This window comes from Ochotona curzoniae, unplaced genomic scaffold (genome assembly GCF_017591425.1).
Source record: "Ochotona curzoniae isolate NIBS_2020 unplaced genomic scaffold, NIBS_Ocur_1.0 contig_2210, whole genome shotgun sequence".
Classification (NCBI taxonomy): domain Eukaryota; kingdom Metazoa; phylum Chordata; class Mammalia; order Lagomorpha; family Ochotonidae; genus Ochotona; species Ochotona curzoniae.
Genome location: NW_024465369.1, coordinates 41,377,856 through 41,400,432, shown reverse-complemented (window position 1 = coordinate 41,400,432; position 22,577 = coordinate 41,377,856). Strand labels below are relative to the sequence as shown.

General features: G+C 44.5%; 2 protein-coding genes across 4 annotated transcripts in view; both read left to right on the top strand.

Annotated features, from left to right (window-relative positions):
- Window positions 1–5,883: 5,883 nt before the first annotated feature.
- NEUROD1 (neuronal differentiation 1) lies at window positions 5,884–9,914 on the top strand. Its single transcript, XM_040972128.1, has 2 exons — window positions 5,884–5,970; window positions 7,533–9,914. The coding sequence occupies exon 2, from the start codon at window positions 7,544–7,546 to the stop codon at window positions 8,612–8,614; it is 1,071 nt and encodes a 356-aa protein (XP_040828062.1). The 5' UTR covers window positions 5,884–5,970; window positions 7,533–7,543; the 3' UTR covers window positions 8,615–9,914.
- An 11,497-nt stretch (window positions 9,915–21,411) lies between these two features.
- CERKL (ceramide kinase like) overlaps window positions 21,412–22,577 on the top strand; it is a 119,006-nt gene continuing 117,840 nt past the window's right edge. For all 3 annotated transcript variants that reach the window (XM_040971816.1, XM_040971815.1, XM_040971814.1), the window contains exon 1: window positions 21,412–21,601. In XM_040971816.1, the coding sequence (XP_040827750.1) occupies window positions 21,412–21,601 (190 nt within the window). The remainder of the gene's footprint in view (window positions 21,602–22,577) is intronic.

The following is a 22,577-nucleotide window of genomic DNA, read 5'->3' as shown; positions in this document are numbered from 1 at the left end:
AATATGAAATCTGTTACTTCAGCCTGAGCCACCAGTGGGTGATGTGCCAACATTCATGTCTGCAGCATGATTTATTATGTGAAAATACCACAGAACTAATCAGTGGAGTTACTAATTAATACAAATCTGCATTTTTTGCATAAGCAATTAGTGCAAGGAGAGAGCAGTGAAAGAGGAAGTTCAACTCCTTTAATCTCAGAGCCTATTCAAGCGGAAAGACACACCAGGGCCAAACTCTGAGATCTACATTTGAAATTTTCCCACTTTGATTAGTTAAAGACATAAAAGGTCACGTTATCAATATTTAATTCAAGTGGAAATGCATTTTTTAAAAAGGAAAGAAAACATTTTATTGAAAGAAGGTGAGGCTCTAGGGGGTGTGTTTTTTGAATAAAAATCAAGTGCATTTTCCATGATAGTCAAGTCTGAAAAATACTTGGTAAGTATTTTGTTAATAATAATGACATTTAAAAATTACAACGTGCATGTGTGTGAAGGGGCACACTGCATTTTCTAATATGTTCACATTGCCAGGCAAACTTCCTCTTCTCAGTCACCTCTCTACTAGATTTTTTTTCCCTATATATTTTGGATGTCATGCTTTTATGTCATTTTAAAATTTGGTGTGATTTAGACAATTATGTGTCTCAACAAATGTGAGAAAATAGTTATTTTTAATTTCCACAGGCATTTTTTTTCCACTTGAGAGAAATTGTGTAGGTGTAGAATAAGTTGATAGGATAATAAATGATGGGGAAAGATTTATATTCTCAGCGCAAGTTATGTTCCATCAAATAAAAGCAAATTAAAAGCATCATAGAGACATTTTATTTCTGTGAACAACCAATAATTCACTTTGGTTTTGATATTTTGTGTCAAATAAATGCAAATGTTAGACTAATGGCTATGTTTTTTAAGCTAGTCAATGCGTGTTTCTTAACCTTTTTTCTGACTCAATTTATTTTAAGCTCTTCTCCCATCCCTAAATCTAGACATTCAATTGTCCCGGGCATTTATTTTGAAAAGGAAACTAAGTAGATGCAGGCATAACATGGTTTTACTACTGAATGTTCAAACATGGTTTCCAATACTTTTAGGAAAGAAACTGGACCGGAGTAAGCTAACACTACTCAGACTTGATGCTGAATTCAGGGCGAGCGAGTGGGAGTTGTCCACGGTGCTGATACCGTGAAGTGGCTGCTTGCATTTGTGACTCGCTTCTGTTCTATCCTTGCCTTTGGGAACAGCGGCAGGGTTTTCTCTACAACCCCTGCAGCTGCCATTGTTCAGGCACCGCTCAGGAGCCATGGATGTAAGTAAGCTCTCCACTCTCGTGGTTACACCCAGCTACCAGGGATTTTTGTTTATTTCTTTCTGTTAAGCATAGGCTGGCAAACACCGGGTGCTTGCCAGTTCCAGTCCCCTTAAACCAGAAGCTGTTCTTCAGTCCCCTAGAAACAGGTACACACCCTCTGTTTGTGCTCCTCCCATCCACTCACTCAGGCCCACTGTTACACATTCAAGCATACACACGCTCACACACTCATTTACAGGTTCCTGTCCACGTGCACACTAACACTTATTCACAGTCTCATGCACGCTTACACACTCAGACCCACATGTCCTTGTGCACTCAAGCACAATCACTTGCACACTACCATCTGTGCACACGGGGCTAGTTGGCACACAAGGCCTTGGGCAATCGTGCCCATGACCCCAGGTCGGTGAGCATTCTCCCACTACGTGGAGTTTGTTGTTGCTTCTGCATGCTGTGTGTTTTAAGCTAAGTCTATCCTGATAGGGAATCTAAACGAAATCCCTAGGCAAAGGCGCCAGGAGGGAAGCCACCAAGGCCTCCTGGGGGCAAGAGAATGTAAATAATAAATAAAAGGGCCCAGGCAGGCCAAGCTGGGGCAGCCAGGCACTAAATCATTCTACAAATCACAGCCGCGTCGTGCTGCTTCCAATAGCTCTAAGCGATTTGTGGGGCTGGGGGTTGAAATCAATTTTTTTTTCGTTCTCTCGCAGGTGCAATATGAATCAATTATCTTAATTAAGATTATGCCGCAAGCCCAGGAGATTTGGGGTAGACGGGTTTTGTGCTCGGGGCGATGGCGAGGCATTTTAATAGCGTTTCTTTTGCTTCTGGCTTCCCCCTGCCGCCCGCCTGTCGAGACTGGGAGCTGCAGTCTCTGGCCAGGACCTGAGAGTCCAACCTCCCAGGAGCCCCGCACCTTGCCAGCGGGCTGTGTTCTTAACTCCTGGGTCTCCTAAGTGACTCCAGCTACTGAGTTTAACAGGGACCCACAATTTTCAACCTTGGGCTCTGTAGCCCCTGCGCCATGCGATCTGGCGGTTACTCCAGCACCCGTCCCCACCCTGGCCTCCCGTGCCTGGAACGCGCCCAGGCCGGGTGGGGCGGGCCGGAGCAGGGGGGACCTTTCAGGGCGGGGTAGGACGCTGGCACCGCCGGAGGTCTGTGGGGCCGTCCTGGCCACACTTGATCCTTCCATTGAACTGCAAAAACTCGCTCTGCGAGAGCAAGCATCTGCTTTTCTGAGAAACAGGTCACTGCCGGGGACGCCAGCCTGGCCCCTGCTCTTATCTAGGCCCAGAGAATGCACCGTCTTCTCCCCCACCCCCCTGCAACCAATGCCGCCAGCCACACGCTTCCCACTCCCTACAACCAGGACACACGCCGCCTCCCCCCACCCTCTCCTCGCGTCCCCTCCCTCCTCCTCTGCCCCGCACAGGCCACGCTCTCTCTGTCCCCAGCCCGGCCACGCGCCCCTCGTGCCCCCTCCCCGCAGGCGCTCCGGCTGCCGCTGTAACGGTCAGGACGCTCGGCCCGCGCCACGCGCTCGGAGCGGGGACCCGAGGGGCGGAGGGGGGCGGGGACGGCAGATTTGGGGCATTGCTCGAGGGCAGTGAGTCATGAAAGCGGCTTTTGTTGCCTGCGCGTGCGGTTCGCGTGCCGCTCGGCAGCCTGCAGCGCCCAGTGGGGACCTGAACTGAAGGAGCACAGCTAACTCGCAGCGTGGGCAGAGGAAAGAGAACTTAGGAAACGAGGTGGCGCCGGGGCAGTTAGGGGTGGAGGGGCGAGGAGGAGGAAGAGGGGGAGGATGCAACCAGCCAAGCAGAGTTGAGAAAATGAGGAAGGTGGGCAAGGCGATGCTGCGCGGCCGGACCGACAGAGACCGTCCCTAACGCCGTGGCCCGCTTAGTCGTTCAGCTGTCTTCTCGCAGCATTTCGCCCTCCTGCCTCAGTTTTCCGATCCACTTTCTGGCCTCCTTCTCCCTCCCTCGCACCCAACACATAAAGCATCTTTATCCCAGCTGGGTTTTGATCTTCCCTCTTCCAGGTCTTAATACCTGGCCTTGACTTCCCCCAGCCCCACCAACGCTTGCTAAATGCATGGTCCCCCTTCTCCATGCAGAGGCGGGTCCACAGTCAGGCGCAGGGGGCCGAGAAACCCCAGGAGAACCACAGTGGATCCGAACCCCGGTCCAATCCCTGGAAACACTGAGAGAAGCTTATTCCTTTGTACAAATCCCCAGGCCTGAGCGTTAAGATTCGTGGTCGGATTAGAGGTGAATTTATCAGAGGGAGAGGGAGGAAACAGATGTAATAATTCCTGCACTTGACACATTTGAATCTCATCTGGCAGAACACCAGGGCTTTTCTCTTGCCTGGGGAACATCTGGCTCTTCCACAGTTCTTCTGTAGTCCACAGGATGTCAGAAGCCAAGGACGTTTTTGCTTCCCAAACCAGGGTGGGGGTGGAAGGATGGGAGAGGTGACTTGCTGTTGAGATCTCAAGCCCCAGTTGGGTCTTTGGGACAACTAGAGATCTCTCTCCTTGGTTACCCCAAGTATCCCCTCCAGAAAGCCCCCAACTGAACTGCCCATCCCCCCGGGCACCCTGTGCTGGGTCATGGAGAGCCACAGCTCAGAGCAGGCCTTGCCATCTGCATCCTGGGCTCTGCACTCTCCTGACCAGCCCCGTAGGTAGGTATGTCCCTCAAGAGTTAACCAGGCACTGAAGAAAGGAGCAGCCTGGCAATGAACATTGGAACCAGGCTCCTGGGGGAAGCTTTGGTAATGCTTCTGCCCTGAAAACTCAGACTGCTTTCTGCTTGGCTTCGGCCACTGGGTGGGTCACACAGCTCCTTCCTTTTGGATTTGTGCTGGATCGGAAAAACGACTTTGCAGCCTCCCGTAAACTGTAGATCTTGTTAAAAATTTTCAATCCTAGCCCCTTCTCAAACTCACCCTGACACTGTTTGCAAACTCTGGGGACCAGTGTTGGGCAACTGCCTATCAGTATGTAATTCAACTAGATGACATTCATTGCAAAGGGCTTTGGGATTAGCAGGGAATAGGAAGATAATGGAGGATTAGGGGAAATGCTGCAGAAGAGTGCAGGAGGAGGCAAGGCCAACTTCTTTCTTCTTATGTGTCATTGTAGAACATGCCTTACTTGGAAAGAATTAAAGAGTCTCTGTTTAGTCACAAATGTGGCTCTTAGGGCACTAGCTGACATTTGACCGTGTTCTTAGTGCTTGAGTTCTGAGGTGGAGGTCCCTGTCAAGTCAGAGGCTTGGAGGCTTGAAGCAGGTGAAGCCACCAGTCCTTTTCAGGGGATGCCTTTCTTAGGGAGGGAAAAGACCCATTCAGCACAGGTCAGTTGCATGTTCTCTTTGAGGGACCTTGCCTGCACCAAGTCCCTCTTTTCAGAGTACAGATTGGAGACCAAGGAGACATCAGGGTGTTCCTTGGACTGGTAGGGTGAAGGCACCCAGGAGCCTTAGCTAAAAGGCAGAGCTCAAGCATTAGAAACGCCCCTGGCTACCATGGCAGAATCAAAGAGCACTAAAGTTGGGATCCAGTAGGAACTAGGTCACTTTTTACCCTAAGATCCCTGGAGTGGTGGTGGAGGCAAACAGAATGAGCAGTTCTCCAGGGACAAGGTGCCCCTAGCTGAGGGTCAGGGCACCGGTGTGTGAACAGATGGTTGGGAGTGGAGTGGTAGGTATACCATTTTTATGCTGGATGGGTTGTAATGGTGTGATCTGCTTAAAGAAACTGAGGAGTCAGTCTCAATGCTGTGTTCTGTTCTTATATGTCACATCTTTGCCTGGAGGTGCTGATGGAGATTAGAAGCCACTCCTTGGCGCCAAAGTGCAAAGCTTTTGCCAAGGGGGAAGAAGCCTGGAGATGAGAGGGCAGGGAGCCCTGATGCCCAGAGACCAGTGCCAGGGCGAGAAATCGAAAGGAGCCAGGACTCCTCTCGGCGCCCCTCAGCACCGCCCTCCCGCCCCGCTTCTGCCCCTCTCACCGGAGCCAACGCAGAGCACTTGCTTTAACCTAGACCCAATCTTCCCTAGGTTTCTCTCTCCTTTCCTTCAAGTTTCCCCACCCCCCACAACCCCGTGCCCCCCTCTCCCTTCTGCCGCCTGAAAGGGTTAATCTCTCCTGCGGGTAAAAACAGGTCCGCGGAGTCTCTAACTGGCGACAGATGGGCCACTTTCTTCTGGCCACAAAGGGGCCGGAATGGAGCGCTCCGCGGCATACAAATGGGCAGGTCACGTGCTTCCCGGCTCTTGGCTGGACCGGGAAGACCATATGGCGCATGCCGGGGAGGAAGGAGAAGGGGCGGGGGAGGGGTGAGGGTGGGGGTTGAGGGGAGGGATTGACAGAGGAGGGCGGGAGAAGAGCCTGGCTGAGCGGGAGCTGGGAGAGGAGAGGTGGGCAGAGGGAGCGCGCAGCTTGGGCGCGTGCGCAATGCCCGGTGCGGGGGACCTGCTCTGGGCTCAGCCGGTGGCCCCGCCCGCGCTCAGCATCACTATCTCCGCTATATAACCTGGGCACCCGCGCGGCCGGGACAGGAGGAATTCGCCCGCGCAGAAGACGCTGCTTCCAGGGGCCCGAGGGTTATGAGACCGTCACCGCTCAGGATCTACTAACAGGTAATTTCAAGCCTTTGCTTTTTTGCCCGAGAGTCAACCGAAGTGATTGAGGAGCCAGTGCACCCACAGACCCCGTGTGTGAGCCGTTGGGAGCGTGTCTGTGCGTGTTAAAACCAGGATCCCTCCTCGGAATTACTCCCCAAATATTTATACACAAAGGGTCTTAGCACTCAGTACTGCTTGAGGCTTTCTCGTTTAAAAATTTTAAAACGTTGTTTAGAGTTATTTCAGATAGTGTGAGAGCTTCTAGAATTTTTGTTTTTTGTCTAAATACACAGAAACTACGACACACCCTTTGGCTAATGATGATTTTAAAGTCCTAAGAGCAAATAGCTGCTTCACTTTCTTACTTGCGGGGGGGCGGGGAGAGGCAGCTAATCTTTCCGAGATTAATTTTGTGTAAATGTATTTTACGTATATTCACAGTCTAGCTTTCCCCCCTGTATTTGAAGAGCCTTGAATACCTTGATTATATTAACCCCGAGAAAAATCAATCTGGTTTGGAAACAGAGTCGTTAAAAGTGGTAGGAGGAAGGAGGGAGCGGAGAAAGAGGGACCAACTTCTGCTACCTGTTACTGGTCCAGGGGCGGCCAAACCCCCAGCAGATACTGCCGGAGCCAGAAATTCAGTTGCTTGACTAAAGGCTTTTTATTTTCCTTATTGGAAGCTGGCAACTTCGCCATTGCCAATCGCTGACCATTGCAATTACTCAATCTTTTAAAGGAAGGTTTGAGGAGAACTTTGAAAAGCCCCAATAAAGAGTGGGCGGCCCTTTCAATGGGTTGTTTATTAGAGAGGAGCTATCCGCACCTGATCCCCAGCGCATGGAGAGCGCTCGGCGCCTCGCCCCAAGCCTTCTCAGCCCAGCTAGCGCTTTTGTACTAGGTGAAAACTCCGTGGAGGGTGAGCCAGAGGAAGCTAGAAAAGCAGGGCGCCGGAGGACTGGGAAACTCCTGCGGGTTTCTGTGACCAAGCGTTTCATTGAGCGACTTGGTGCGCAGTGGTTTTCCCTTCCATCTATTTGCGCCTCAGTCACAATCCTCTTAAAAATCCGCTGCCACTGTTAAATTGCGTAATGACGCTTTACCTTAAACTGCTAAGTACCCAGAAAACTGGGGCAGAGATGGGAGCACGCTGATTTTTTCAAATTCATCATTTCCTTTTTTTTCTGAAGTTGTGACTTTGACCGCATGCAGATAATGGAGTCGTGAAAGTACACTCAGATCCATACACAACCGTGCCATCAGCACAGCCAGATTAGCTACCAGGATACACACACCTGCGAGAGCAGTGTCCATACACTCATTTGCAAGCTCCCATCCTCACCCTGCAACCTCATCCTGGTTCCTTTCCTGCTTACCAGAGGGGGCACACGCACTGCTATTAAGCACTGTGTAGCACTTTGTTCCCAGAGGCATTTCTCTGGTAACGAACGGGTACTTCTCTCATCACACGCCTTTGTACCGGGGGAGAGAATGGGAGCTAAAAGTATGGCTTTTGAGTGCATTTTCTCTCTCTCTCTTTTTTCTTTCTGTTTGCTCTTCTCCCTTGTTGAATGTAGGAAACCAAGACATGACCAAATCGTTTAGCGAGAGTGGGCTGATGGGGGAACCTCAGCCCCAAGGACCTCCAAGCTGGACAGACGAATGTCTCAGTTCTCAGGATGAGGAGCACGAGACAGACAAGAAGGAGGAGGAGCTCGAAGCCATGAACGCAGAGGAGGACTCGCTAAGGAATGGGGGAGAGGAGGAGGAGGAGGACGAGGACCTGGAAGAGGAGGAAGAGGAGGAGGAGGAAGACGACGATCAAAAGCCCAAGAGGCGCGGACCGAAAAAGAAGAAGATGACGAAGGCGCGCCTGGAGCGTTTTAAACTGAGGCGCATGAAGGCCAACGCCCGGGAGCGGAACCGTATGCACGGGCTGAACGCGGCTCTGGACAACCTGCGCAAGGTGGTGCCCTGCTACTCCAAAACGCAGAAGCTGTCCAAAATCGAGACACTGCGCTTGGCCAAGAACTACATCTGGGCTCTGTCCGAGATCCTGCGCTCAGGCAAAAGCCCTGACCTGGTCTCCTTTGTACAGACGCTCTGCAAGGGCTTATCTCAGCCCACCACCAACCTGGTTGCAGGCTGTTTGCAGCTCAATCCTCGGACATTTCTGCCTGAACAGAACCAGGACATGCCCCCGCATCTGCCGACAGCCAGTGCTTCCTTCCCGGTGCACCCCTACTCCTACCAGTCTCCCGGGCTACCCAGCCCGCCCTACGGTACCATGGACAGCTCCCACGTCTTCCACGTCAAACCTCCGCCGCACGCCTACAGCGCAGCTCTGGAGCCCTTCTTTGAAAACCCCCTGACTGATTGCACCAGCCCTTCCTTCGACGGTCCTCTCAGTCCCCCACTCAGCATCAATGGCAACTTCTCTTTCAAACACGAACCGTCCGCCGAGTTTGAAAAAAATTATGCCTTTACCATGCACTATCCTGCAGCCGCCCTGGCAGGGGCCCAAAGCCACGGATCAGTCTTCTCGGGAACCACTGCCCCTCGCTGCGAGATCCCCATAGACAATATTATGTCCTTCGATAGCCATTCACATCATGAGCGAGTCATGAGTGCCCAGCTCAATGCCATCTTTCACGATTAAAGGCACATCAGTTTCACCATTCCCAGGAAAAGAACCCACTGTTCTCACAGTGACTGTTGTGTTTACAAAAGGCAGCCCTTTGGGTATTACTGCTGCAAAGTGCAAATGCTCCAAGCTTCAAGTGATATATGTATTTATTGTAACTGCCTTTGGAAGAAACAGGGGATCAAAATTCCTGTTCACCTTATGTATTATTTTCTATAGCTCTTCTATTACAAATAATACTGAGACAGTAAAAGTTTAAAAAAAAATGCACCACAAATTTGGTGTAGCTGTATTCAGATCATATTAATTATCTGATCCGGATAACAAAATCACAAGCAATAATTAGGATCTATGCAATTTTTAAACTAGTAATGGGCCAATTAAAATATATATAAATATATATTTTTCAACCAGCATTTTACTACTTGTTACCTTTCCCATGCTGAATTATTTTGTTGTGATTTTGTACAGAATTTTTAATGACTTTTTATAATGTGGATTTCCTATTTTAAAACCATGCAGCTTCATCAATTTTTATACATATCAGAAAAGTAGAATTATATCTAATTTATACAAAATAATTTAACTAATTTAAACCAGCAAAAAAGTGCTTAGAAAGTTATTGCGTTGCCTTAGCACTTCTTTCTTCTCTAATTGTAAAAAAGAAAATTGCACAATTTGAGCAATTCATCTCACTTTAAAGTCTTTTCTTCTTGCTAAAATGAAAACTAGATCCAGAGCTCTCATGAGAATGAAAAAAAAATAAGAGATACATTCCCCATCTAAACATATCAGCTCAATACACTACTTGCACAAACTTGTATATAAATATTAGAGATAAATGCCAACATACCCTTCTTGAAATCAAAAGCTGCTTGACTATCACATACAATTTGCACTGTTTCTTTTTCATCTTTTACTCCTTTGCATCCCATGATTTTACAAAGAATCTGAAGCTATTGTTGTTTCCAGAAAATATAAATGCATGATTTTATTCATAGTCATACAAATTGTGGTTTATCATATGTTCATGTAATAAATCTGAGCCTAAATCTAACCAGGTTGTTAATGTTGGGCGTTTATACCTATCGTAGTCAATTAGTACAGTAGCTTAAATACATTCAAACCATTTGAATCATGATTAGAACAATAGCTATTGCATGTAAAATGCAGTTCCGAATAAGTGCTGTTTGAGATGTGATGCTGGTACCACTGGAATCGATCTGTACTGTAATCTTGTTTGTAATCTTGTATATGATAATGTAATGCACAATTTAGAAAACACTCATCCAGTTGCAATAAAATAGTATTGAAATCAGAGTAGTTGTGGCCTTTCTTTTTAGGGTGATTTCTTTTAAAGTTTGAATTATTCCTGGGGGGAATAGTTACTGACTGGATTTAAAAAAAAAAGAGAGAGAAAGAAAGAAACTAAGCACTCTTGCGGTGTAAAATTTAAAAAGTGTCCGTTAGCATATGCTCTGGTCTTTTCACCTTGCTTTGAGTCACCAGGTCCTTGTAAATCATTGTAGGATCTGAGAGTTCATTATTTGGTGCAGGAGCTTTGCTGGGGCAGGGTTGGGGGTGGCAATGCTGATAATTACGTTTTTGTTTTTTGAGTGGCTTCACTCCCAGGATATTTCCTTTCTACCTATTTTTAATGATTATATGTTTTATTTTTTGACAGTATTATTTTACTTAATTATTAACAACACTTAACCAAATGCTCTAACTTCGCTTGTCCACACAGAAATACATATAAAAGCTTTACCCTTTTCTTAGTGCTTGATTACCTGTACAGTTTCATGAACTGAACAGGTCTTTCTTGAAAATGAGTACTGTCTCAAAGAGAAAGTTACATGACTTAAAACACAAGAAGGAAAATATCTGAAGACACCAAGGAGTGGCATCTTCTAATGGTTCAATGAGTGTCTTGAGATAATTACAATCTTTTATTTCAGAAAGGGGTAATGAATTATTTGTACTTTAGAATGCATATTTCCTTTGGGATAGTGTTTTATTGCTTCATAACTACAATTCATTTGGAAAACTTTGATAATTCCAAACACCTTTAAGTCCATTTCTCTTCTGAGAAATGACTGACAGGATTCCTAGGGAGTAACTTCCTGGTTCTTGTGCCCTGGCTCTACTGTAGTGCTCTGATTTATGTCATTAGTTACTCCATTGTTCCTTCTCTGGTTCAGATGCCACATTTGGTGACAACCCCCCTTCCCAAGCTCGTTCCTTTAATCTCCTTCTCATTGGTGATTTAGGGGTTCCAGAAAGCTGACCTCATTTAGCAAGCTGCTCCAGAAAAATGTGAGTAATCTAATGGACGGGAACAATTAGCCATACTAATAACGTTGCCAATGGGGCAACCATCAAGCTGTGACAGCAGCAGTAAGGAATATTCCAATGTTAAACAAATGTTTGAGTGCAGTTTCGAATACATCATTTTAAAATGTTTTCTGTCAGGTTTCCTCATATGACAGAAACACTTTGAAGTTATTTGCAACTTTATCCAAAATGCGGCAGTCTCATTCCAAGTGAATCAGAGTTGTTATTTTGAAATCAAGCTGTTGCTTCCTGTATCATGGATTGTTCTCACTGTTTGTACTTTAGAAAATGTAATACTGATAGAATATCCAAATCCTACCAGCCTTCACGCACAAGACACCTTAAGTGAACAAACGTATCTGGTTTCTGTTAAAAAGTTTTATTTCACCCATTAGGAAAATTAGACAGCTCCTTGCATCTAAAATCCTTGCAGAAGTGGACAAAAGAAAGGCATTTCCAGATTTTCAGCTCTTTAAACAGCAAACAGGAAAATTTGGACTGCATTTTTTTTATATATGGGAGAAATGGATACTGAAAGTTAAGTTTAACTTTTTTGGCCACCTAACCCATATAACTTCATTTTAAAATCTAGGATTCTTTCAGTGAGTCAAGGAGTAACTCGCATGCCACCATCTTTTATTCAAAGGCAGGCACAGATGTTCCTTCTGCAGGGGAGGTTTTAATTTATGAAAATTATATTGTTTATGCATGAATGAACTGCATGCACTCTGCATAACACATAGCACTTCCATCTGATCAGAGAAATACCACAGAACCAGTGCCAGTGTCAGAAACATATTCTACAAATTTACTCACTTAAATGTTTAATGAATATTTGGAAGGCATATTGAAACCATAAGAAACATTTTAAATTCTCTTTTTTTGCTTTAGGAATTATTTATTGTATTTAGAAAGAGACTCAGAGTCTCTAAAATCATTTAATGCTCATATCTAGCTAATAAGAAAATGTTTTACTAAATGAAGCTTAACCAAAAATAAGAAATGCTGGCATTTTAGCTTTATTGGGGAACTCCTTCTTATAGTTTTGTGATATGACACTTGTTACTAGTAATATTTAGGGTCCTATGTGCTTCTTTGTCTTGAAAAATTAGTATTTCTCATAAGCAAGATACTTATTTATTTAATGTGAAAATCCTTTGTATAGTTGTTTACAGAGGCAGCTGGAATTTAAAATCAGCAGAGAGTTTTCTAGTTGGAATTGAAATCTGGCTCAGTATTGTAAATGCCGTATAATTCCTTTTGCTTAGGGACAGTGTTTATAACTTAGATTTCACTTATCTTACTGATTACGATTATGTAGTATCATCTAATTTTACTCCTTGAAAGACAGTAGCATACAAGGCAAAATAGAGGGTTATGCGACCTTTTGAATGCCCTACTAATGTTAGTTTTATAAGTGCAGAAAAATGACATTTGGAACAAAATTTTTCTTTTAAATAATTAATCCCAAATTTCATTATGCTTTCAACAGCTGAAAGTCTATACAGCCTTACAAAATTAATGCATTTTTCTGAACAAGACTAGCAATTACTAAAATGATACTTGGGTCATTAGCTAACAGTTTGAGCCAAGCTGTTTTAGTTCTATAATTATACAAGAAATTTAAAGCGAAAATATCTATTAAGCCAATTAATACAACTACAATTCAAACCATTGGCTGATTTTGTCCTAATGGGAAATGTAAAATAGCAAAGCTGTTTCTTAAATGACACTAAAACCTCTTCTTTTTCTGTCCATCCACTACCACTTATTTCCTGAAAACCGTCTAAATAAAACCTCTGATTCCAGGGTCTGATTAAGGATAAAAGTGCCAATGTGACATCTTGTGGAACACCAGGACTGAGAACTCTTGTTACCATTGCAAAGAGGCTTTCTGGCATTGGATGCCCAGTGATTTGTATGGTGGCATGATCATTGGCTCCTGGCAAGGCATGATGTTTCAGAGGACACTATTGTCAAAACCATCCAACTAGAAGTCAGCAGTATATGACTGAAAAGTTGAGATCATCTGCTTTCCTCTGACAGGAAGAATCCCATGCTATCCCTTCACATACACCAACTCTTGGTTCAGTGGCTCTGTGGAATTAGGTTTGTAGCCAAACTAGTGGCATCCACACGTCAAGGTCACTGTCTCCAGAGACTATTGGTTCAGCTGCTAATTTTAAGATGCCCTAAAGTGTGGAAGAGTTTGTAAAGGTTGTATTTAATCTTAAGATATGTTAAGTGTGGGTTTGACTATCTAAACACGATTCTCATCTTTACGCAGCTAATTTGGATGCGGATGGTTAAGGAAAACAGTTCCCTTTACGGGGAGAAGAATGAAGAGATGAATCTGGTTATGCAAGGTGGAAAATAGAGAATATAAGAATGTAATAAGAAATTAAGCTTAGCCTAGCATGTGTAAGGTAATCTGGTAATTTACTTTGCTGGAAAGCAAATCTTGCTTTATACCTTTATAACTAAGGACAGCCAGTCAGAAAGATGTTTTTTTTTTTTTCCACACCCTTATCAAGTCAGTGCTAAGTGCTTTTCATCCATTTACATGCTACATTATCAAAACAACTACATGTCTTATAGACCGGGAGACTTAGGATGCTGAGACATTAGACATTTGCATTCCTGACTTCTCTTCATTCAGGCTCTTTTCCCAATGTCCTTTTCTCAAAAAAAAAAAAAAACACAGTTTCAGCCTCCTGACAAAGTAACAACCGCCCTTAGTCCCATCCTAGTCAGCGAAATTATAATGCCTTTCCCCTTCTTCAGAATATATATCCAGGTAGCCTTATCTTGCACATTAAGTTCTTCTGTCTATTTTAAAAGAGTCTGCTCCCTGCCTAGAACAGGAACCTACTACATTTTATTGTTGCTGTTTCTCTGGGTGCTTAAAAGGCCTACAAGATTCTCAGTAAATATTAACTTTCCAAGGGAATCAAGCCATAGTAGGCTTACTGCCTTGACCACTGTGCTGTATATCAACTCAGCTAAGAGTGAAGAGGATCATAAATGGTCTCCACATCCCAGGGATATCAGTCAGCCCTGTGAAATGATAACAATCGAACCTAATGATGCTGCATGGCAACAAATTCCCCTCCCTTAGGATGAGCATGGATTTTCAATCCCATCCTTTTTGATGATATCATTTGGTTAAATATGAATTAAAATTGTAATAAAAGAAAATCTAACATGTTGCAGGCTATTTCCAAACCGTGTTTGTTTGCTTGTTTGTTTTTTTTTTAACATTTATTAAGAGCTCTCTTGCCTATTCTCCATTCTTTCAGCAATTGTTCATGTTCTATTTTTGGTATTAAAAATTACTTCATCTGATACTTGGTGTTTTAAAATATTTGACGTTTAAACTAAGTAGATTAATGTTTTTCATCAGTGTTCTCAATGACGACAGTTAAGAGAGAACCACTTCCGTGACGTCAATGAAGAGATGTTACGTTGCTTACCAAATGTAATTCTCTGCGACTGGTGTCACTAACAATTATGATACTTGTCTCATCAAAGCAGGGAATTATAAATTGATAAACTGTGGTAGGTTGCAAGTAGATGACTAAGTAGAGTGCTCATCCAAGAATAGAAAGGATAATAAAGGATTTCATAAAGAAGATTCAGAAATACATTGCCTGTCGGTGTTAACAAATAACAGTATAAATATTTTATACAGCCACTGATTAATCAGTAAGCAATTATAAAAATGTATATAAATGATAGTTAGAACTATATAGTCAAATTCATGACAATATTTCTTCACTGAAAGTATTTCTTGGTTAACAGCATTAAGGGTATTTATTTTGATATTTTTAAATCCCTTAGCAAGATTTTTGTATAAACCATGTTTTTGTATATACATATTTGTATTATGTTGAGTAGTATCACTTTTCCCAGCTGGGCCATCATCTCCTGCTTTCCCAACTACATAAGCAGGGAGTGGGAGTACAGTGGAGCAGCTGGGCTTGGAACAGGAATTCCTATGGAATGCCAGCATCATAAGTGGTGGATTAACAAACTATGTCGGCTACAATGCCGGCTCCAATTGCTTAGAATATTAAATTTAATAAAAAGTATCAAAAGTCAACTAGTATTTATTCTTTGTGTAAATATACCAAAGTTGATATCAGTGGCAGCTTGTACAAGAATACTTTAAAAGTTTGTAGATAAAGTAAAATGAAAGAAACTTTGCATTTGTTGTGGAAACGTTTTTGAAATCCACTCATATTTTAATGGAATATACATTTTTATGAACTTTTGAAGTCTCGTTATCTGCATGAATTTCATTTTTTGCACCATTATAATTTTTGTAATTATAACATCTTGAGGTATCTTTTTATACCAGTTAAACTCAAGCTTTGAGGGAAAAGGCAGTTTCCTTGATTTCACTAATGTTTACTTAACCCACACTGTTAGAAAATGTAAAATTACACAATCTTTTTTTTTTTAATTACTATGGTTTAGATGTCATAACTTCTAAAATGAAGTGACTTCTAAACCCCCATCCCTGTTTTTGGGTTACTAAAGCTTCTAGCCCCTACTCTCATTTTCAGTCTGAAGTTCAGAGACCAAGTCTTCAGCTTTGAGTAAAGATGTAAAGCTGATTATCTGACTGCTTTGACTGCTTTAAATGCAAGTTGCTATCTCCTCTAATAGAATTCAATTAAGATAAATTTTGGTTTTAGTAATGTCTTACATTCTATCTGGTGTTCAGTCTTTTCTGTCTGCTTTTTTTTTGTATTTGAGAGACACAGAGAGAACAAGAGACAGACAGATATAGAAAGAACAATTAACTATTTGGTTCACCCCTTGAATGCCCCAAATCAGAACCAGTAGTCAGAGAACGGCATCCAGGTCTCCCACGTAAGTGGCAGAGACCCAATTACTTGTGCTGTCACCACACCTCACAGTGCTTGCATTAGTGGAAAGCTGCCATTAAGGAGCCAGATGGGCACTGTGATGTGGGACTTGGTCAAGCTGTTTTAACTACTCATCTAAATGTCTGTCCTTGATTTCTTTTTGGCTACCTGCACAGCCTCGCTCCTTTATGCATGAGCAAGAGGTGTATCTCTTTTCTCTGAATAAAACACATACACATACATATGAACACCATAATTATATTTCTTTTTTGCCTGATGAAGGTGTTACTTTATTCATGTAAAGTTTTACATAAGGAGGCTTCAGATAAAGAGAAATTTCCCTTTTTTCTAATATGGGAAATATTGACATAGATATGTGCTCATCTGAAAATGTAGCATATTTGCAGACCATTGGGGTCTGGAATATATATGGCAGCCAGCTGATTATTAGAGGATAATGGGGTAGAGGGATACACACACTTACACTAAAGCAGAGTGAAGAAAAGGAGAGGACTTCTTTCTTGCATTTTTTCATTTTTTAATGTTTGTATTTTAAGATTTTAATTTTTGTTAGTTTCTAACAGATTTAATGTAGTTTGTAGAAATAATTCCAAGATTATGATATTCCTTTCCTCCCTCCCTGCCTCTCTCACTTCCCCTTTTTCTTACATTACATTTTTTTTTTTTTGAGTTTTCAGGTGAGATTGCTTCTTAGGTTGCCCTTATGTCTCCTATATTTTCAAGAAATAGGAATCAGAGTGAAGAAAGAGAATCTTGGGGGTAAGGATCAAAAACTGAAAGAATTTTATTCTTACCATATTCTTTTTTTTTTTTTTTTAGGAAAGTGGAAGCATGTTGATTTTCTAAGTGAGAAAAGCTGAAGAATATTGATGACTTAGAATGGCTTTTTCTGTGGATACACAAAGGAAACTCATCAGGGTAACCAATATTGTAACAGCAGAGTTTATAGGACCAGGCAAAGTCAAGAGGCCGTGATATAGAAATACTCCATTGAAGCCTCAGTCTATCAATTTCAGTAGCAAACTCTCGGCGACCCACACCTCACAGTGGGCACAGCAGTCTGATCTGATATTTTAAGGCATTTGAAGTGATGTGAAGGTGCTGATCGGAGAGCGGTTGAAGTGGTATACAGTGGAGGCCAAGAAAGTGGTGTGAATCCATCTGGCAGCTGGACATACATAGTCCCCAATAATTCTGCAGCCACCTGAGAGATAGCAAAAATAACTCATGAGCTTGTGAAACTGGCTAAGGAAATTTTTGGCTGAATTTTCTAAGTACTAATAGGGTTTCTTAGACATAGAACTTTGGGTTTAATAAGAAAAGTTGTGAGTAAGCATAATCTAGAGAAGCTGTAGTGAGCCTTGCATAGCCTCCCTTCCTGGAAAAAGTGTTGTGGAAGCAAGCAATGGGCTTAAAGCACAGGAGAATGCACTGTTTGCCTTTCAATATGCCTTGATGTCAAGCCCCATCAAAGAGCACAGCTAAAATCAAAGATTACCTGGACAAAAATGCTTCCAAAACACTATCAGCATACACTACTATAAGCTGACTTGGTCTCAGTTAAAAGAGGCTGGTCTTAAACAGATTTGTGGAAATGGCTATTGGAAGATACACTAGTTTATAGGCATTTGCGTATTTATATTACACATACACTATGTTTTAAAAATTCTGTTACTCCTCTATTCTCTGATACAGTACTTCTAACACTGCTAGGGAGCATGCAACTAGCGGAAAGTTGCAAAGTCCTTGATTTCTTATTGACCTCAAGTGAGATGAGCCAAGCAAGGAACATCCTGACTCAACCTGTATTTTAAAAAGAATAACAATTTTGTTTGGTGGAGACACAGATGAGATAAAAAGAAGTTCTTTCATTTGTAGCTTCATTGCCCAAATGTCTTTAATGGCCAGCACTGGCCAGGCTGAAGGCAGAAAATCCAACAGTCAAGAACTCAACTTGGGTCTCCCATGTGCTGGGCAGGTGCTCAAGTAGGTAAGCCATCACTTGTTGCTGCCAAACGTGAGCATTAGCTGAAGCTGGATCAAAAAGAAGGAGCTAGGACTTGAACGGGACATCTTGACAGGGATGCAGGTGCCTAAGGAACTTCTTCAATGCTATGCTAAATGTTGGTCCCTTGGAACTCTTTTGTGTAATTAAATCTTGTTTTATGACAACTGATAGTTATACAGGGTGTGGAATATAGACTCTGAAGTGGCCCCAAGTGGCATTAGACAATCAAGTGGAAGTCAGAGACTGCAAGTGTTGTGTTGGGCACTCTGATGTCTTTGAGAAAGAAGCCTGAGCAAGTGAGCTGTTTTCAGCAGTGAGAAGGGTCATTGCCTCCTTTGCATAATACTTTCCTCCCATAGCTTTAATAGAGATGACATATGCATATAATGTACTAAATGAGGACATATTTCTTACTCAAATTGTATCATTTGTGTGGCCACACTGCGATTCTACAATACAGCATTGCTAGCAGTTACCCTGAAAATCTCTTTGGTGTCTCAGCGATTTGCCTTTCAGTTTACGATGCTCAGAACCTAGCTAAAGAGGCACTTTAAAAACTGGAGGGAAGGTAAAGAGGGTGGGCTCTCCTTTTTTCCATGGGTCAGTTCTCATCCCTTCTAGCAGAAATAAGAGAGATCATGCCTGGTTAGATTGTCCTAGAACATAGCGGAGCCATGCATCTTAAACAGAGCTTCAATTGGAGTATGAAAAACTGGTATGTGAGGAAATTTGATATTCTGGCTTGGTGGGATTCTAGGATTTGTACTATTTTTTTCTGTCATTATTGTAGGGACATATGGCCTTCTACCTTTCTAAGCAGCAGAAGCCAGAGTGGCAGGAACATTTTGACCAAATATCCGCTCAGCATGCAAGCAAAACAGTCAGCCCTCTCCCATGTTGTCAATGTGCCCATTTAGCATCAGACAAAACTGAGAGGTGGACAAGACTAAAACCCACTTAAATTCAGAATATATCTTGACCTGAAGAAAAAGGATATGGCCTGTTGTCATAAATTTTTCTTTTATTGTTACTCATGACACATAATAAAATTTAATTTGATTTTGCATTTAACATATGTGTTGACATCTATCATATTAAAAGTTCTGCTTTAAGCATTAGACATAAAGCCATAAAGAAACCAAAACAAAAAGCCAGAAATAAACCAATAAATCAGCCAAATACTTTTACATAGTGGAAAGAGCAATGAAAAACAACAAATGAGTATGTATCAACTTTCGGTTGGTTAGACATAGAAGACCTTCTGAGAAGCTGATATGGGTGTTGCCAGGAATGGAAAGGGTCCAGCGGAGCCTGCCACAATAGCAGAGGCCCGGAAGGAAGGTAAACTTGGTTTAACTAAGGAAAAGAGAAGGCCAGTGTGGTAGAAAAAAAAATAGCGTAAGTGGGGAGAAGAAAAAAAAAGATAAATGATGGAGGTTGAGCAGCTGAGTGGGAATGAGGTCACACAGAATCTCACAGGGGTGGTGAGAATTGGATTTTAATCCACTTGTGGTGATTCTTAATACAAACTGTTTTTGCTGAAGCTTGAGAAACAGCCTGACTGAGGATAACTTGTACCGCATAACCACTCAACTGTTGTCACACAAACTTCACCCTTCAGAGCTGGAGAGACTTTGGGAGAGGCTTGAGGCACCAGTGAAGAAGCAAGGGAAAGCAGAGATCTCTGTTTTCCAGCTGCACAGGCACAGCCTAGGATGAGGGTAGCTCTAAGAACAGGCCTTGCAGAACCAATGGGCAGGATTTGCCAGGAAATTGCCTGGGAGGTGGGAGACAAAGTAGATAAGCATGGCAGGAAGAGTCAAGATGGCACATTTGTTCCATTGGTAACATTGTGGAATAAGTTTCTGACTTTAAAATCACAAATTTGGTTTTAGGCTTGTAACTAGACAGTCAAGTAACAATGTTGATCAGGCAGTTGTGTGAGGACAACTGGTAAAAGTTGAAGAGGGGGAACGCGACTCTCATTGTCTCCATCTTCAAGACATCTCAAGGCCAAGGTTGTGACAGCTTGACCTGTCTGAAGCTTGAGAAATGGCAAATTGACCTTGAGCATGAGTGTCAAGCAGTAACCATTGCCTTAGCCTGTCTGCCCTGGCGTATCAGCTGGCCCTTAACACGCCAGTGAGCGCTGATGGCACTGAATGCCTGACAGCTGTGGATGCAGGCTGCAAGCTGCAGCCAGCGGCAGGACGGCCGCTCCTTCCTTCCCACCAGGGGACACATTTACCACTGACGAGTGCTGAGCACAGCCACCCGGAAGCCGGAAGCCGGCATGGAGTTCAGCAGCAGCTGGGCTTCTGCTCCCGCAAACGGCTACCTGGGACCACAACACACCTTCTTCCACTGTGGAAATGTATCTGTTTTCAGAGCACTGAGGGTGCAGAGTTCCAGGTGAGCCGGCAGCCTGGGGCTTTGGGTCTGGCAGGGAGGCCTGCAAACCGGCTGAGTGCGTGGAGAAGCTGCCGTTGCAGTTAGCCCACCTCACCTGCGCTGTGGCCAGGGACGAGAACGGAGGCAGTGGCTGCCTGTCTGACAGAACTGTGTGGCAAACGGGACACTGCAACTAGGACGGAAACGCCAGGCGTTTATTTCCTGCTTCAACTCAGTTTTCTCCTTATAATTATCATGACCTGATACAAAACCTTCTCACTTCTTTCTTTACTCCTATTTCTACATTTGCCCAGCTCCTCCATCGCAAAGTGGCAGCTCCCTGCTCGGAACAGGAATCCTCAGTATTGGCTAAACACAGAGATTACTTGTGAAACTTGTAGTCTGGACTTCTGGGTTTAACCCCAGGGGTTCAACTTAATTGCCTGCAGGTGTGGCCCAGCGGGTGCCTTTTGAAAGATTCCCAGGTGACTCTAATGAGACCTCTGGTCTCCAGGTGTTGCCAGCTTTCCAAATTAGCCAACAGTTAAATTCAGGAAGCCCAGCTGTCGAGAGACAAGCAGCCTGGAACACGGAACGCGCCCCGGCGCTCTCCTTGCAGCAAACTCTGTTGGAGAACAAGCCTTCTGGGGAGCCACCTCTGGAAAGGTAGGGCCCTCCGTCAGGCCTGGCGGGGCACTGGGCTTTAGTACCGGACGTCTCAGGTCTAAACGTGTACAAACAGAGGCTTCTGTCGGGCGGTTTGGGGAGCCCAGGGCCCACTCCCCAGGGCCCGCAAACCAGCCTGACTGCGTTCCTTTCCTTGGGAGGCCCCGGTAAGGAAGCAGGACCACGCAGGCTTCAGCAACACACAGTGCGTTCAGCGCCCGGGCTAGCTCCCTGAAATGAAGCTTCCATGGGTCTTCCTGGACGGACCTGCCACCCCCCACCTCCCTCCCGTCAGTAAGCGGCTGAGGCGCGAGGCTGCAGGCCCCGAGTGTGGGTCTAGGTCAGGACGAGGTCAGGACACTCCGGCCTGCCCGCCCCGCCTCCCTCCTGGGCCTCTGCCCGGCCGTCGTTGCTGTGGCAACGCTGGACGCAGCCCGGGCCCTGGCCGCCGCCGTCGCCTCCCCTCGCTCTTTCCAAGCTCTCTCCCTAGTTCCAGCTCTCCAGCTTGAGGCTTCGCTATGCTGCGGAGGCCGCGCAGGAGCCGGGTGAACGCCTGGGAGGGCGGCCGGGAGGAAGAGGCGCGTCCGCGGCAGAGGGAGGAGCGGGTTCTGCTGCGAGGCATCTTCGAGATCCACAGGGGCAGCTGCGACGTGGTGCTGAGCGAGAGGGCCCTGAGGTGGCGGCCCATTCAGCCCGAGCGCCCGGCGGGTGAGTGCAGGGCTCCGGCGCTTTGGCCTTCCGGCCCCGGGGTGCCTTTCTCTCTGCACCCAGCACCCGCTCCCCCGGCTCCTGCCCAACTAAGTCGCCGTGCTCCTCCTGGGCTTCGCTGCCCGGGCCCCTCTGACTCTCCAGGCAAAGGTCTCTCCCTCAGTGTCCTGAAAGAAAAACTTGACACCAAAGGTAGCTTTAAAAAGCAGGGAGGTCTCCTGTGCCTCAGTTCAAGGTTTTTTTTGTTTGTTTTGCCATCAGCTTTGTTGGTCTGCTCACTGTAGTTGCAGGACAGAGTATGCCTACGCTTGGGTTCTGAACCCAACCCTTTCTTGCTGGCTTCTGAAAATCTAGCCCAGTGCTCTGGCATCTCTGCCAACTCAAATTTTTTGCTGTTGTCTGGAATGAAGGCTGCTTCCGGCTAAAAACTCCTGACTTTTGCTGGTAATTCCAGAATATTGGATCGCAAGTTTCTAATAGATCATGCTGCTCCTTACCTTGTCGTTTGATTAGCTTGCACTTTTAATTACCGTTATAAGTTACAAGAGCCGTGTGAATTTCAGGTCCTTTAGTCTGGAACACAGCCTCCTTTAAACACTAACTTATGAAACTGAAAACTTTCCTGTACTCTTAGACGAGATTATTAACAGTGTCTTGCAAAAAAAAGTTTCTTTTTCAGACTAACAAGGGGGAAACGAACTGGCCAGACCAAGGGCTGCTGTGACTGTGAAGTCCGCTGTGTTGCACGAGTTGGCATAGCTAGACGTTAGTAGGGAAGTATGTTCTTGAATATTTGTGCTTAAAAGCTAGGCTTATGGATATAGAATAAGTCTTACTTTTTCAAAAACCCATTTCCTTGAAAGCAAGGTCAGAGAAGCAGAGAGAGATTCTCTACCCACTGGTTCACTCCCCAAATGGCCACACAGGCCAGAGCTGAGCAGAAAGCCATATGCCAGGGAACTGCTCCTGGGTCTCC